Source organism: Oxyura jamaicensis (assembly GCF_011077185.1).
Source record: "Oxyura jamaicensis isolate SHBP4307 breed ruddy duck chromosome 12 unlocalized genomic scaffold, BPBGC_Ojam_1.0 oxy12_random_OJ72989, whole genome shotgun sequence".
NCBI classification, from domain to species: Eukaryota; Metazoa; Chordata; class Aves; order Anseriformes; family Anatidae; genus Oxyura; species Oxyura jamaicensis.
The window spans coordinates 1-13,965 of record NW_023304293.1 but is presented as its reverse complement, the minus strand read 5'-3'; the positions used below and the strand labels follow the sequence as shown (position 1 = coordinate 13,965).

Sequence of the window (13,965 nt, the reverse complement as noted above, 5' to 3'; positions counted from 1 at the left end):
GGGGGGGGCTCCGCTCAGGCTTTGCCGGGGTCTTCCTTCAGCGTCACCGTGCGGTTGAACACCAGCTGCGGAGAGAGGCGAGGGGGAGGCGCTGAGCCCCGCAGCTCCCACGGGGGGGTCCCTGGGGTCCTGCCCCGGGGCTCACCTTCCCCTCGGTGCTGTCGGGGTCCACGGAGAAGTAGCCCAGCCGCTCAAACTGGAATTTGGCAAAGGGCCGGGCAGCGAGGACGGATCTGTCCACCAGGGCGTTGTCCACCACGCGCAGGGAGTCCTGGCGGGAGGGGACAGCGCTGTCACAGCGCCCCTGGGCCCCCTGCCCCAAGTCCTGCTGCCACCAGGGACAGGGGAGCAGGAGGGGCTGCAGGGTTGGGGGTGCCTCCCCCAGGGGCTGCGAGCCCAGCTCCTGCACCACTCACAGGATTGAGATCGCTCAGAAAGCCCCCGGGAACCTCCGCTGGGTCCTCGGGATTTTTGTGCAAAAACCTGAAAAGGGAGAGTCTCAGCCCCCGCGGGGGTGGGAGGCGCTGTAGGGCCGGGCACGGCTTTGCCCAGGCACCCCGCTGCGCTGCCTGGGGGGGGGGGGGCTGCCCAGGGGCCGTCCCTGCTCTGGGGCCAGAAACCTGGCAGAAGGGCTGGGAGGGGGAAACACAGAGCCAGGAGGGGCAGCCAGCTGCTGAACACGCAGCTCCGGTTTCAGCGGGGGGCAGGAGCCCGGCAGTGCCAGCCCCTGCCCACAGCCCCCTACTCACAGCCGCTCGTAGAGCCGCACTTCGCACGTCAGCGGCTCCGACACCCAATGGATGAAGGCTTTGGGCTTCTCGGCCGCGTCTGACTTTGTGCAGGTCACCTCCAGCTCGATCACGCGCCCGCTGGCGTTCTGGGCGAGGCGAGAGGAGCCGTCAGACCGGAGCCCTGCCCCGCGGCGCAGCCGGGGCTGAGGCACTGCGCCCACAGGCTCCGCTCCCATGGCCCTGCAAGGCCCGGGGGGAGGGCAGGGAGCCCGTGCCCACCCCGGGTCACCCACCTTGATGACGTTCTGGACGGCAATGACGTAGCCAGCGTGGCGCAGTCCCACGGGCTGCCCCGGGGCCAGCCGCTTGTAGCCCTTGTCCAGCTCCTGCCAGACAGTTCACCGCTGCAAGAGGGGGCCCAGCACAGGCTCCCCGTGCCAGCACGTCTTTGGCCCCACGCCTGTGTCTCCCTGACGCCGTGCCCAGGGGGCACAGAGCGCCGCGCCCAGCTCACCTCCCTGAAGTCGGTCTCCTCGATGTAGACGGTGGGCTGGAAGGGCACTTTGTGGAAGCCCCGGCTCTCATCGGCGGGGAAGTTGGGCACAAGGACGTCGATTGTCTGGGGGGAGAGGAAGGGGTGAACACCGGCCCCGGGGACCCCCGCTCCCAGCCCAGCCTGCGGCAGCCTCACCTCAGGAGCGGGGAAGTTGGTGATGGTGACCTTGAGAGGCTCCAGCACGGCCATGGCGCGGGGGGCCTGCTCGTTCAGCACCTCCCGCACGCATGCCTCCAGCAGGTGTGGCTCCATCGTTGCCTGGGCCACGGTCACACCAACCTGCGGGACGGCCTGCCGTCACCCCGGGGGCCGAGGGACGTGGCTGCCCACCGCCCCCCCCTGCCCCACGGCGCCTACCCGGGCGCAGAAGTTGTTGATGGCCTCGGGGGGGAAGCCTCGCCGGCGCAGGGCTGTCAGGGTGAAGAGCCGCGGGTCGTCCCAGTCCCTGAGAAAACACCGGGGTCACGACAAAAAACCCGCCCCGAGCCAGCCCCACCCTGGCTGCTGGCCCCAGTCCTACCTCACAGCACCCGTCTCCACCAGACGGATGATTTTCCTCTTGGAGACGACGGTGTAGAGCAGGTTCAGGCGCCCGTACTCCCACTGCACGGGGCAGTAGACATCCAGCGCGTTGCACAGCCAGAAGTAGGAGGAGCGCCTGCGAGGAAGGTGCAGCAATAACCCGGCTCAGCCCCACGCCTGCCCGCGGCCCCCCCGCCCGGCAGGGACCGGCCCCGGGCCGCGCACGGTGCTCACCTGGCCTGGAACTCCTTGGTGCAGAGGGAGTGCGTGATGTGCTCGATGGAGTCACACAGGCAGTGCGTGTAGTCGTACGTGGGGTAGATGCACCTGCGAGGAGGATGCAGTCAGCCCCGGGGCTGCCCCAGCTCCCTGCTCCCCTCCCGAGACCCCCTCCCGGTCCCACAAGACGCAGACCCGTCCCCAGTCCCCGGGACTCTCCCTACCATTTGTCCCCGGTGCGGTGGTGCGGAGTGAACTTGACGCGGTAGGCGACGGGGTCCATCTTCCCGTCCTCCATCACCAGTTTCATCCGCAGCGTGGCCTCCCCCTCCCCAAACTTGCCCTTTCGCATGTCCTGCGGGGAAGGGAGAAGCTGTCAGCTGGGCCACGGATCTGCATCCCGCAGCGCCTGCCCCCGGCCCACAGTACCTCGAAGAGCAGGAGCGATTCCTCCACGGGCCGGTCCCGCCACGGCGAGGGCGGCGGGTTGTGGCCCTTGATCTCCTCGACCTTCTGGTGGCAGACGTAGGCCTGGCCCCTGGAAGGGGGACAGGTGCTCAGCGGACACGGGCAGCCCGTCCCCCGAGCACCCCCGCCCACTTCCCCAGCACCCCCACCTGCGGATGAGCTCCAGGGCCCAGGTGTACAGCTGGTCGAAGTAGTCCGAGGCGTGGGTCACCGCGTAGGGCTGGTAGCCTGAGGGGACGGGGCAGGTTGGAGCCACCCCCGGGGCCAGCAGCGGGACCTGCAGGCGGGGATGTCCCCGGCAGCAGCCCGGCCCTCCCTGCCCTCGCCAGCCCGAGCCGTACCGAGCCACTCCACCATCTCCCGGATGGCCGTGAAGTACTTCTCCTCCTCCTTCTCGGGGTTGGTGTCGTCGTAGCGCAGGAAGCACACGCCCCCGTTGGCCTGAGGACACGGGGACAGTGAGCACCCGTTTCCCCGAGGGGCCTGGGCGCAGCCCGGCGGCACCGCTCACCTTGGCGTAGCCGAAGTTGAAGTTGATGGCCTTGGCGTGCCCGATGTGCAGGATCCCGTTGGGCTCAGGAGGGAACCGCGTCCGCACCTGCCAGAAGGAAACGGGACGGCTGTCCTGCAGCAGGAGACACCCCCTGCAGGGGGGGGGGGGCACCGAGGAGGAGGCCCCCGTGCCTCCCCACCACCCCGCCGCGCAACGGAACCCCCCTCAGAGGGGACCATCGGGCTGGGGCCCTGCGCTCACCTGCCCGCCCGTGACCGCCAGGTGCTGCTTGAGCAGCGCCATGGTGTTGGGCGTCACCACGTAGCCCTCCGTCTTGTAGTTCTCCCCTGGGGCGACGGCGCGGTCAGGGCTGCGGCACCGCTCCAAGCCCAGCAGCCCGTGGGGAAGGGCACGGGGCCAGGACAGCCCCCCCGGGACGCAAAGCTAGGGCCCGCACGCAGCGGCGCTCCTTCGTGCTCACCCGGCTTGTGGAACTTGAGGGCTTCTCCCCGCAGCTGCTCCAGCAGCGATTTTGTCTCCGTGCCCACCTCACCTGCGAGGAGAGACAGGGCTGAGCTGGAGCCACCTCCTCCTCCTCTGCCTGCTGGGGAGGGACGGGCACAGAAGCCCCGGTGCTGCTGAGACCTCGCTTGGTACCCATAAAGGACAAAACGTGCGAGGGCAGTGCTGCCCGGTGGGACAGAGGGAGGTCCCCAGGCACTGCGAGCTGCCCGACCACAGCCCAGGTTGCTCCTGGGGCCGAGTCCCAGGAACCGGGGGGCTGGGGCAGCTCCTGGCAGGAGGACAGAGCCCCTCACCGTTCTCCACCACAGGCGTCTTCTGCTTCTCTTCCTGGACTGGACGGGCCTTTGTAGCCTGCAGGGACGAGCACAGCCTTAGCGCCCAGCTCCCCCACACACCTTCCCCCCTCCCAGCTCCCTTGGCCCCATCCCAGGGTGGTGGCTGGGCACCCGAGGAGCAGGGGGACCGTGTACAGGGGTGGGAGCAGGCCCAGAGCACAGCCCCGAGGGTGGCTGGGGCTGCTGAGCAGCAGCTTGGGAGCCTGGGAAACGCCATCGCAGTTCCCAGCCTTCCCCACTGCATCACCTTTGGTTTCTTTTCCAGGTCTGCTTCTGTCTTTGGTCCCAGCAAATGCAGCACCTGGGAAAAACGACAATGCCTCAATCCGGTGCCCCAGGGCCTGAGGACAGCCCCGTGACCTGCAGCCTGTCCCACGCCCACCCAGGACAAGCTGTCCCTGGCCCCACACCGCCAGGGGACAGGCAGCACCCGACCCGCACCCACCTGCAGATCCACCTCATTCTTGATGCTCTTCCCGTCCGCCCACTGCAACCGGCTGCGTGCCTCCCCTGCAGGGGGGAGCACAGCGTGGGCGAGGGGCCCGGGGGGGTTTGCCCGGGGCTCCCCGCAGCGAGTCCTGGGCCAGCAGCCCCAGGACGGACCCAGGGCGCTGGGGGTGCCCCTACAGCAGGGCACCAAGGGCTGTGGAAGCCCGGAGGGGGACAGGACGCAGGGCGGGAGGAGGTCCTGTCAAGGCGCAGGGACCCCGGCGCCCCCACTCACCCATCAGCAGCCCCATGTTGAAGCGGTAGCGCTCGGCCAGCAGCTCCTCCCGGTGCCGGCTGATCACGGCCTCCACCTGGTGAGAGGAACGGGCGCACCGGGGCTGAGCGGCAAGCCGGGTCCCCCGGTCCTGCGCGGCGTCCTTCCCCCGGACCCCCAGCCCCACGTTGCGTGTCCCCCTCCCCGGCTCCCTTGTGTTGCCCCCCCAGCCCCCCGTCTCTCACCGCCTCCTCGATCTGCTCGGGGCTGACCCGCACGCCCACGCCGCACGCCCGCTCGAAGTCGGCTGCATCCAGGGGGTCAAGCGGGTGGCTGCGCAGGTACTGCAGGGCGGCTGCGGGCACGGCACCGTCAGCAGCAGCACGGGCCCCCCCAAAACCCCCCAAGGACCCCTTAAAGGCCCCCAGGACCTCCCAAACACCCTCCCTGAGCCCCCCTGGACAACCCAATGACACCCCGAAGGTCCCCGGGACCCCCCAAAGCCCCCCTGGACGTCCCCCAAGCACTTCTGGACCCTCCCCAAGCCCCCCAGGACAACCCCAGGACCTCCCCAAGCCCCCCCAGGACCCCCCAAAGCTCCCCAGGGCCCTCATAAGGCCCCCAAGGCCCTTCCCAACCCCCCCCCGGACCCCCCAAAGCCCCCCACGACCCCTCAGAACCCCCCAGAACAACCCCAGGACCCCCATAAGGCCCTCAGGGCCCCCCAGAGGTCCCCTGGACAACCAAAGGACACCACCAGGACTACCCAAAACCCCCCCAGACCCCTATAAGGGCCCCCCCAGGCCCCCCAGGGACCCCCCCGGGACCCCCCGGCCGCGCCGCACCGCCGAGCTGCAGGTCGCTGCGGATGTCGCCGCGGCCGATGTAGGCCACGAGGAAGGCCAGGCGGCCGGGGTCGCGGAGCCGGGCGGCCGCGTTGTAGAGCAGAGCCCCGGTGGCTTTATCCAGGCCGGAGCCCAGCGCGCCGCGGGCCTGCAGCACGGCTCGGCGGAGCTGGGCGCTGAGCGCGGCGTTGCGCAGCGTCTCGCGGGCCTTGGCCTCGCTCAGGCCGATGCCGGTGAAGAGCCCCAGCGCCTCCGCCTCCTCCTCCGCCGCCGCCGGCTCCGCCGCCGCCATCGCCGCCGCCATCTTGTCGCCCTCCTCCTCCCCGCCCGGGGAGGAGGGCGGGGCGGGCCGGCTGGCCCAGCCAATCGGCTCCGCGCACCGCACGCCGCGGCCAATAGGAAGGGGGAGAACCGAGAAGGGAAGGCGAATAGGAAGGAGGGGGGCGTGGCCGGGAGGGAGGGCAGGGGTGTCTTTTAAAGGGACAGGCGGCCGCCGCCACGTGGGGGGCAGGCCCGGGGCGGGGCTGGGGGCTGGAGGGGGCGGCCCCGGGGAGCCCGAGTGGGTCCGGCCTGGCCGCCACGGGGGTCCCTCGGTGTGACCCCACGGCCACCCGTATCCATCCCCGTGTCACCCTTTGAGTCCCCGTGGTCATTGGTGTCCATCTCCGTGTCCCCCTTTGTGTCCCCACAGCCACTCACTGTGTCCCCACGGCCACACACGTCCGTCCCCATGTCCCCCCAGCCACATGTGCCCCCTTCATGCCCCCACAGCCACCTGTATCCATCCTCGAGCCCCCCCTTTTGTCCCCACAGTCCCAAGTGTCCCCCCTTTATGTCCCCATGTCCCCCCCTTGTGTCCTGTGTCCATGCATGTCCCCCTCTGTGTCCCCATGGCCACCCGTGTCCACCCCACTGTCCCCCCTCGTGTCCCCACAGCCCCAAGTGTTCCCCCTTTATGTCTCCCGTGTCTAACCGTGTGTCCCCCCTCGTGTCCCCACAGCCACCCCCCTCCATCCCCACGTCCCCACAGCCACACACGTCCCCACCGCGTCCCCTCCCAGCTCCCCCCCGACATGGCCACTGCCAGCCCCCAGCAGCAGCAGCAGCACCGGGGCACTTCAGGACGGGATTTATTGTCACTGCCCCATGCCGGGGCTCCTGGGGCACCGCGGGGCCGGCTGCCGCACCGAGTCCTGCCCTCCGCAGCCACCCACCGAGGCGTCCCCACGGGCACGCACCCCCCAGCCCCACACCTCGAGCAGGGCACGGGCTCAGCACCCGTCGGGCACCTTCTCCGTCCCCTCCGCGGCCCCCGGCTCCGTGCCGGCGGCCGGCAGAGGCTTCATGCTGAAGTGGGCGCTGATGTTGGTGCCCGAGACGCTGCGGTACTCGCCCAGCTCGGTGCGCACCGCCTCGTTCTGGGTGACGGTGAGCAGCACGGGCACGGACAGCGTCACCTCCTTGCGCAGCACGCGGATGCTCAGCGCCGTGCGCGGGGGGATCTTGGCCGGCAGCTGCACCTCCACCCGCTCCCGCCGCGTGCTGGACTCGCTGCGCCCCTTCTGTACCGTGAAGACGTTGGAGGCCTCCACGGCCAGCGTGAAGGAGAGCCCGGCCTTCAGGCTGGTGGCGTTGCTGAAGTGGAAGCTCTGCCAGAGCGTGGTGCTGTACTCCCGCGTGCTGCCGGCCGCCAGCGCCTGCTCCGCCGCCGTCTCGTTCACCCCCACGATCTCGTCCACCAGCACCTCCCGCTCGGCCTCCACCCGCTTCTGCTCCCACAGCAGGCGCGCCGAGACCAGAGGCCGCCCCGGCCGCAGCGGGCGCAGGTGGGAGAGCCTCGCCTGGAAGTTCAGCTCGGGCTTGTAGTCGGCGAGGCGCTCGCCGGGCCAGGCCAGGCAGTGCCAGCCCCCGCGGCCGGGGTGCTGGTAGAGCAGCCAGACCCCTCGCTGCACCACGTGCGAGGCCACGCGGTCGTTGAAGTAGCCGTAGGCCAGGTTGGTCTCCTCCGTCACCACCTTGCAGGCCCCCTGGAAGTTGGGGCGCTCGTACAGGGTGATCTGGGGGTCCCCCAGGTCGTCGTGCACGAGGCGCAGCGCCGAGAAGCTGTTGGGCCGCCCCACCGAGGGGTACTCGCCCTCCTCGAAGGCGTGCGGCTCCCCCTCGTACTTGGGCTCCGTGTAGGCGATCCAGGGCTGCCCCACCACCTTCAGGGAGGCGATGCAGTTCCCGAAGTCCAGCTCGTGCAGGTCGGGCACGTCGCAGGTGAACTCCCGGCTCAGCCCCTCGAAGTTGGTGCGCTCGTACACCGTGATCCGGTTCATGGTGCCGCGGGCGCCGTCCCTGCGGGGGGCACAGCGCGTGTCAGCCCCAGTTCGTGGGCTCGCGTGGGGCCACGGGGAAAGCCCGGGTGGCGAAGAGCCCTCTCCCAGCACCTCCTCTCCCCCCTTTCCCTTCAGCTTCCCCCCCCCCGTCCCCGTGCTCTCACCGTCTCCGCCGGCAGCGCCCCGACGCCGGCCCGCGGCCGTGCCTTTTATCGAAGGGGCGGCAGGGCCGCGGCGTGCCGCGACATGAAGCGAGGGCGATGCCGACGCTCGCCTCCGCGCCCTCCTCGCCCAGCCCCGGCCCCGCTGCGGCAGCGGGCACCCGCACGGCCCCGGCGCACCGGGACGCCAGGCGGCCCCGCCGACCAGCCCTGCCGGAAAGTCCTGCCGCGCCCCGGGCACGCGGCGCTCCAGCGCTAACGAGTCACCGCCAATTATCAACGGTGCTTCCGTGCCCTGCCCGCACTAATTACGGAGTGTGCTGCCGGTGGGGCAGGAACTGCCGGCTCGCCCCGGTGGGGTGAGAGGGTGCAGTGGTGGGACCGGGTGGCACTTGGGGACGAGCCCCTGATGTGCCGTGGTGCCACTGGGAGCTCAATGCAGGCCCCGGCACGGCACAGTATGGCACGGCACGGCCACCCGGCACGGGACAGCCCCTGGACTGGCAGAAAGTAGCCCCTGACCTGGCACGGCACGGGGTGTTAGGACAGAGCCCCGAGGCACGGTGTGGCGTGACGCGGTGCGACGCAGCCCTCTGCACAGACCTGCGCCCGAGGAAGGCCCGGGCAGGCGGCGGCACTCGTACCCCCTCGTCCCTCTTGGTGGGGACGTCCCCGACCCCGCTGCAGGGCAGGATGCTCCGGGACCTCCTGGGGTGGCCACGGTGCTCCTGGAGGGAATCGGTGCCACTGCTGGGCACGGAGGGACATCGGCACGGCCCTATTCACACAGCCCTGGCCCTATTCACACTGCCAGCACCAGGCGCAGGGCGCGCACCCTCCGACACCCCCAGCTGTGCCCCGGAGCCAGGCTCAGGCAACTCGAGGTGCCGAGGCACTTGGGGCCCCTCGGTCCCAGGGGACAGCACGGCAGGGCCAGGCAGGCTCAGCGAGGGGCAGCGAGCCAGGGCTCAGCCCCACAACCCCCATAGGGCGGCAGCTGCCCCCCACAACCCCAATTCTCCCAGCGGCGCGGAGCAGCCTCGCACCCGCAGCCCCCTCTGCTCTGCCAGCCCCTTCCAGCACCACTCCTGGGGCAGCAGCCCCCCCCCCCCCCCCCCCCCCCCCCCCCCAATACAGCACCCCTTCCCGAGGCGGGGGTGCCAGGGTCTCCCAGTTTATTGCCAGATGTCGGGGCGGTCGGGGTTACACCAGACAAACGCTACAGAAGCGGTTAGTGAGCAAGGTGCCACCGGCTGGGGGGGCCGGGACGGAACGGGGGTGGGCCGGGACGTGGGGACGGACACCGGGGAGGGGCTGTCCCGCTCGCTTCCCCCCCCCACCCTCCCCAACCCTCCCCAAGCCACCCCCTCCCCCGGTGCCGCACGCCCCCTCTGTCGGGGACCCCCGCGGCCGCCCCGGCCCCGTGTCCCCGAGGAGCCCCGGCCCCGCGGCGGGGAGGGGGCCCGGGCGCGGGGCAGCGAGGGTGGGAGGCGGTGCTGGCATTATTGCTATGGCAGGCGGGAGCAGCGCGACCCTCCCCACGCTCAGATCACAGTCTCGAAGAGCGTCGCCTTCTCCTTGGGGGGCTCCGGGGCCAGGAGCTTGGCTTCGGCCTCGGGCGTCAGGTACTCCAGGTGGTGGTGGCCCCAGATCGGCGTGGTCAGGAGCTGCCAGCGCTGCGGGGACAGGATCGGGTCAGCCCCGGGGCCACCGGGATGGGGGTGGCACCGGGCATGGCTCTGTCCTCAGGGACGGGGTGGGGACGAGGCTGAGAGTGGGATGGGGAAGGGTGGAAATGGGATTGGGAGAGGGATGAGGGGGGCACGGGGATAAAGCTGAGATGGTGACGGGATGGGGACAGGGATGGGGGTGGGACTGAGGCAGTAACGGGGACAGGATTCAGATGGAGGTGAGAAGGCAGCGGGGACAAGGATGGGATTCAGCACAGGACGGGACGGGGATGCCAGCAAGGACAGCGATGAGACCTGGGTGGTGATGGGACGGGGATGGTGTAGGGGACAGGATTCACATCGGGACGGGGACGAGGCTGGGAGGGGGACTGGGACGAAGACGATGAGGGAGCCGCCTCACCTCGCGCAGGGAGCCTTTGCAGCGCAGGAGCTTGTAGAGGACGGTGCAGGGGATGCAGAGCATGGAGGACAGTGCCAGGACCCAGCCGATGGCGTCGCCCCACCACGGGTACACGTACGTCTTGTTGTACGTCAGTGGCTTGTAGTTCACCACGTGGAACACGAAGATGCCCTGGGCAGAGGGGCAGCGAGGTCAGTGGGGCCGGGGGTCCCGGCCGTGCCATCCTGCTGCCAGCACCCACGCGTGTCCCGGCACCCACGCGTGTCCCGGCACCCACGCGTGTCCCGGCACCCAGCGCCCTGCCGTGCCCCCAGCAGCCGCCGGGGGGAGCCCGGTGCCCGCGGTGCAGCGGGGGCAGCGCGCACGGGGCCGTGCAGGGGCGCGTGCCTGTCCCAGCCCACGCGTGAGCGCGTCCCCGGCTCACCACGCAGACCAGCGGCGTCACCACGGCCCAGCACCACTTCATGAAGGGCAGGGGCCGGTAGCCGATCATGCGGGCCACGTCGTCCATGAAGCGGTCGGCGCCTGCGGGGACAGGGACGTCACAGCCGGGGCCCGTGGGGTGCCCGTGACCACCATCGATCCCCGCCGTCCCTCCCCGTCCCACGGCCTCACCGTAGACCCAGGCGATGACCACGCACTCCCAGAAGGCCTGCCACAGCAGCGTGATCCCGCTGGCCGAGTAGTAGTCAAAGAGCTGGAACACGTACATGCCACCCTGCGGGGACAGGGACACGCGTCACCGGGCTGCGCCGCCTGCCCCAAACGTCCCCGAGACTCCCCCCCGCCAGCACGGACAGCCCAGGGGCCATGGGAGCTCCTGCCCTGTGCCATGGGAGGGGGCAGCACGGCGTCCCCACGGCTGTCCCCTGTCCCTACCTGTGTCACCATGGAGAGGTCGATGAGGCAGCAGACGATGCAGCAGAGCGCGGCGGTGAGCTCGCGGCGCAGCGAGCCGGCCCCCGGCTGGGGGAACAGGTCCAGGATGCCCGTGATGAAACCCTCCACACCGACAAACTGCGGCACACGGCGAGGCTCAGCGGGGGCGCGCGGCCCCGGGCCCCGGCCCCGTGCCCATCCCCGCCGCCGTACCTGGCTGTCCAGCCCCAGCACCAGGAGCATGAAGAAGAAGAGCGTGGCCCACAGCGGGGACAAGGGCATCAGCGTCACGGCTTTGGGGTAGGCGATGAAGGCCAGCCCAGGGCCTGCGGGACAGCGGGGTCAGCGGTGCCAGCCCCACGGGGGACACGGGACCGGCCGGCACCCACTGGACCGCCCACCACTCACCGGACTCGGCCACCTTGGAGATATCCACGCCTTGCTCCGAGGCCATGAAGCCCAGCACGGAGAACACGACGAAGCCGGCGAAGAAGCTGGTGGAGCTGTTGATGACGGCCAGGATGTAGGCGTCCCTGCGGGCAGAGAGGGTCACGGGGTGCCAGGGGGTGCCGGGGGGTGCCGGGGAGTCTCCGCGCGGGCGGCACGGCCCTACCTGTAGCAGTTGTTGTGGAAGCGGTTGTAGCTGCCCAGCGCGGTCAGGGCGCCCAGCCCGATGGCGTAGGAGAAGAAGATCTGGGTGCCGGCGTCGATCCAGACCTGCGGCAAAGGGGGACCGTTGGGGGTGCCGGGGGGGGCGCAGCGTGTGTCCCTGTCCCGGCCCCTCCCGGCCCTCGCCTCCCTCCCCCTGCCCTCACCTGCGCCTCGGCCAGCTTGGACCAGTCGGGTTTCAGGTAGTAGACGATGCCGCCCAGCGCCCCGGGCAGCGTCACGCCGTGGACCAGCAGCAGGATGAGGACCACGTAGGGGAAGAGCGCCGTGAAGTAGACGATCTGCGGAGGAGGAGGGGGTGCTGGTGAGCCCCAGCCCCCCCCGGCCAGGCTGTGGGGCAGGGCTGTGGCTCTCCGTCACGCGCCGCAGGTGTCCCCAGCCAGACGAGGACCTGGGATGTCCCCAGCTGCTGGTGGCACCCCCCAGACGGACGTGGGACCGATGGGGCCGTGGCGTGGGAGGACGGGAGGGAGGCAGCACCGCAGCCCCCCCAGCGTTACCTTCCCCGTCGACTTGACGCCCTTCCAGATGCAGAAGTAGACGACGACCCAGGTGGTGACCAGGCAGAGAATCATCTGCCAGTTCATCTCCCCCGGCTCGCTGAGGTCCCCCGAGAGCCGCAGCACTTTGTTCCTGCACAGCGGGGCAGCGCTGAGCGCCGGCACGGCCCCGACCCCCGTGTCCCCACGCCGCCGTCCCCACACTCACTCCCAGAACTCGATGACGGGCGAGCGCTTGTTGGCCAGGTCGGTGCAGCTGAAGTTGAGGGCCCCGGCGGCGGCGGCGGCGCTGGCGTTGGTGCTGGCGTTCCGGCACAGCTCCAGGTGGAAGAACTCGGCGCACTGCTCCGTGTTCCAGGCGTGGCCGCAGGTGGCCCAGGGCAGCGTGTCGGTCAGCGAGTGCACCAGGTAGAAGAGCCCCCAGACCAGGATCATGATGTAGTAGGAGTTGCAGAAGAAGACGATCACCATGGAGGCCAAGCCCAGACCTGATGCACCACCGGGACGTCAGAGCCCGCGGGGGCTGGCGCGGGGCCCAGCCCACCCACGGCGACCCAGCGGGGACGTGCCGGGGGGGGAAACCCTGGGCAGGACACGGGGTGCGGGCGAGGACGGGGCATGACGGCGGTGACGGCTCAGGGTAGGACGGCGGTGACGGCTCGGGGCGTGCGGGGAGCCCGGGGCAGGATGTGGTGAACCGCAGGAGGTGGGCGGAGGGATGGGACCCGGCGGCGCTCGGGGGAAGCCGGCGGCGGCAGACGGGGAGCCGCGGGGCAGGGCAGGGCAGCGCGGGCGCCGTGGGGAACTGCCACCCTTGGCCAGGGCGCCCGCGGGACACGGGCAAGGTGCAGGCAGCAGGCAGGGCGTGGGCAGGGAGCCGCCGGCAGCGCACGGGCAGGGTGCCGGGGGGCCCCCGGGCAGGGCCGGGGGGGGGGGATTTAAAGGGCGGCGGGGTGCCGGCGGTACCTTTGAAGAGGGGGGCGATGTTCCAGGCGGCGATGCCCCCCTGCTTCATGAACTGTCCCAGGGCCACCTCCAGGAAGAAGACAGGGATGCCGCCCACGAAGACGATGAGCAGGTAGGGGATGAGGAAGACGCCTGGGACCGGGGAGGGGGGCACACGCGGGGCAGGCTCAGCCGCCGCTGCCCCCCCCCCGGCCCCCCCCGCGCCGCCCGCCGGGCGCAGCGAATGGCGAGCGGGCCTCCGCGCACTCCCCCTCGCCGCGCCGCCGATGTAGGTCAGGGCGGGCAGGTGCCGGGGGGCTCCCCGCGGCCCCCCGACCCCCGCGGGACCCCCAGCAGCCCCACGGGGCGGCCCCGCACCCGCGTGGGTGGCCCCGTTACCCCTTCGGGGGCATCCCCACGGGCGGCGGGGCACCGTGCGGGGTGCGCCCCCCCCCGGTTCGCGCCCCCCCCCCGCGTCGGGGTGCCGGTGGGGCTCACCTCCGCCGTTCTTGTAGCACAGGTAGGGGAAGCGCCAGACGTTGCCCAGCCCCACGGCGAAGCCCACGCAGGACATGATGAAGTCCATCTGCCGCGTCCACGTCTCCCGCTCGGGGGCGGCCGCTTTGGGGGGGCCGGGGGGCCCCACCAGCGGCGCCGTCACCGCCCGCTCCTCGCCCGCCGCGGGGGGCTCCGCGCCCTCTGCGGGGACAGGGGGGCCCACGCCGCCGGCACGGGCGCCCATGGGGTCGGACGGAGGGGAAGGGCACGGGGGGGGGGGGGGGGGCGGGGGGGGCGCCCGCTGCCCCCCTCCCCCCCGAGCCCCCCACTCGTGCCGTGACGTCAGATGTCAGGCCGGCGCGTGACGTCACAATGCAGAGCGGTGACTCACCCCGCGGCGGCGGGAGGGGGCGCGCCGCGGTCGCGCGTGGCCGTGGGGTCCCCCCCGCGCCTCCCCGCATCGCTCCCCGCGCGTCCCCCGTCCCCTCCCCGCACCGCGTCCCT

The 13,965-nt window shown here is 71.4% G+C and overlaps 3 protein-coding genes across 4 annotated transcripts; all 3 read right to left on the bottom strand.

Moving 5' to 3' along the window:
* Positions 1 to 5,742, bottom strand: QARS1 (glutaminyl-tRNA synthetase 1). The gene is made up of 23 exons (XM_035312346.1): positions 5,398 to 5,742; positions 4,798 to 4,907; positions 4,574 to 4,649; positions 4,295 to 4,359; positions 4,097 to 4,150; positions 3,808 to 3,865; positions 3,471 to 3,542; positions 3,251 to 3,336; positions 3,008 to 3,094; positions 2,838 to 2,937; positions 2,646 to 2,724; positions 2,458 to 2,566; positions 2,253 to 2,383; positions 2,044 to 2,136; positions 1,808 to 1,945; positions 1,645 to 1,732; positions 1,423 to 1,566; positions 1,246 to 1,350; positions 1,025 to 1,117; positions 750 to 877; positions 417 to 483; positions 146 to 271; positions 1 to 65 (listed from the first exon to the last, which is right to left on the bottom strand). Exons 1-23 carry the CDS (start codon positions 5,699 to 5,701, stop codon positions 15 to 17), a joined length of 2,364 nt encoding a protein of 787 aa, XP_035168237.1. The 5' UTR covers positions 5,702 to 5,742; the 3' UTR covers positions 1 to 14.
* Positions 5,743 to 6,098: 356 nt separating this feature from the next.
* On the bottom strand, positions 6,099 to 8,374 carry LOC118157848 (epidermal differentiation-specific protein-like). Of its 2 annotated transcripts, XM_035312345.1 has the most exons (3): positions 7,883 to 8,374; positions 6,645 to 7,737; positions 6,099 to 6,117 (listed from the first exon to the last, which is right to left on the bottom strand). In XM_035312345.1, exon 2 carries the CDS (start codon positions 7,716 to 7,718, stop codon positions 6,669 to 6,671), a length of 1,050 nt encoding a protein of 349 aa, XP_035168236.1. In that variant the 5' UTR covers positions 7,719 to 7,737; positions 7,883 to 8,374; the 3' UTR covers positions 6,099 to 6,117; positions 6,645 to 6,668. The 2 variants fall into 2 exon arrangements, with proteins under 2 accessions (XP_035168236.1, XP_035168235.1); XM_035312344.1 differs by lacking the exon at positions 7,883 to 8,374 and having other exon boundaries at positions 6,645 to 7,865.
* A 663-nt stretch (positions 8,375 to 9,037) lies between these two features.
* Positions 9,038 to 13,700, bottom strand: SLC6A8 (solute carrier family 6 member 8). The gene is made up of 13 exons (XM_035312343.1): positions 13,462 to 13,700; positions 12,985 to 13,116; positions 12,227 to 12,506; positions 12,019 to 12,151; positions 11,665 to 11,799; positions 11,463 to 11,566; positions 11,258 to 11,382; positions 11,063 to 11,175; positions 10,850 to 10,987; positions 10,586 to 10,688; positions 10,395 to 10,495; positions 9,971 to 10,141; positions 9,038 to 9,555 (listed from the first exon to the last, which is right to left on the bottom strand). The coding sequence occupies exons 1-13, from the start codon at positions 13,547 to 13,549 to the stop codon at positions 9,424 to 9,426; spliced, it is 1,755 nt and encodes a 584-aa protein (XP_035168234.1). The 5' UTR covers positions 13,550 to 13,700; the 3' UTR covers positions 9,038 to 9,423.
* Between the last annotated feature and the right edge of the window lie 265 nt (positions 13,701 to 13,965).

Bases quoted from the DNA above. Each gene is read 5' to 3' on its own strand.
- QARS1 (XM_035312346.1), bottom strand. From the start codon at position 5,701: ATGGCGGCGGCGATGGCGGCGGCGGAGCCGGCGGCGGCGGAGGAGGAG. The intron at 3,866-4,096 runs GTGATGCAGTGG...TCGTCCCTGCAG, and splicing joins ACCTGGAAAAGAAACCAAAG to GCTACAAAGGCCCGTCCAGT. The intron at 484-749 runs GTGAGTAGGGGG...CTCCCTTTTCAG, and splicing joins GTGCGGCTCTACGAGCGGCT to GTTTTTGCACAAAAATCCCG.
- LOC118157848 (XM_035312345.1), bottom strand. From the start codon at position 7,718: ATGAACCGGATCACGGTGTACGAGCGCACCAACTTCGAGGGGCTGAGC.
- SLC6A8 (XM_035312343.1), bottom strand. From the start codon at position 13,549: ATGGACTTCATCATGTCCTGCGTGGGCTTCGCCGTGGGGCTGGGCAAC. The intron at 11,176-11,257 runs GTGAGTGGTGGG...GCTGTCCCGCAG, and splicing joins CTCCAAGGTGGCCGAGTCCG to GCCCTGGGCTGGCCTTCATC. The intron at 10,689-10,849 runs GTAGGGACAGGG...CTGTCCCCGCAG, and splicing joins ACCTCTCCATGGTGACACAG to GGTGGCATGTACGTGTTCCA.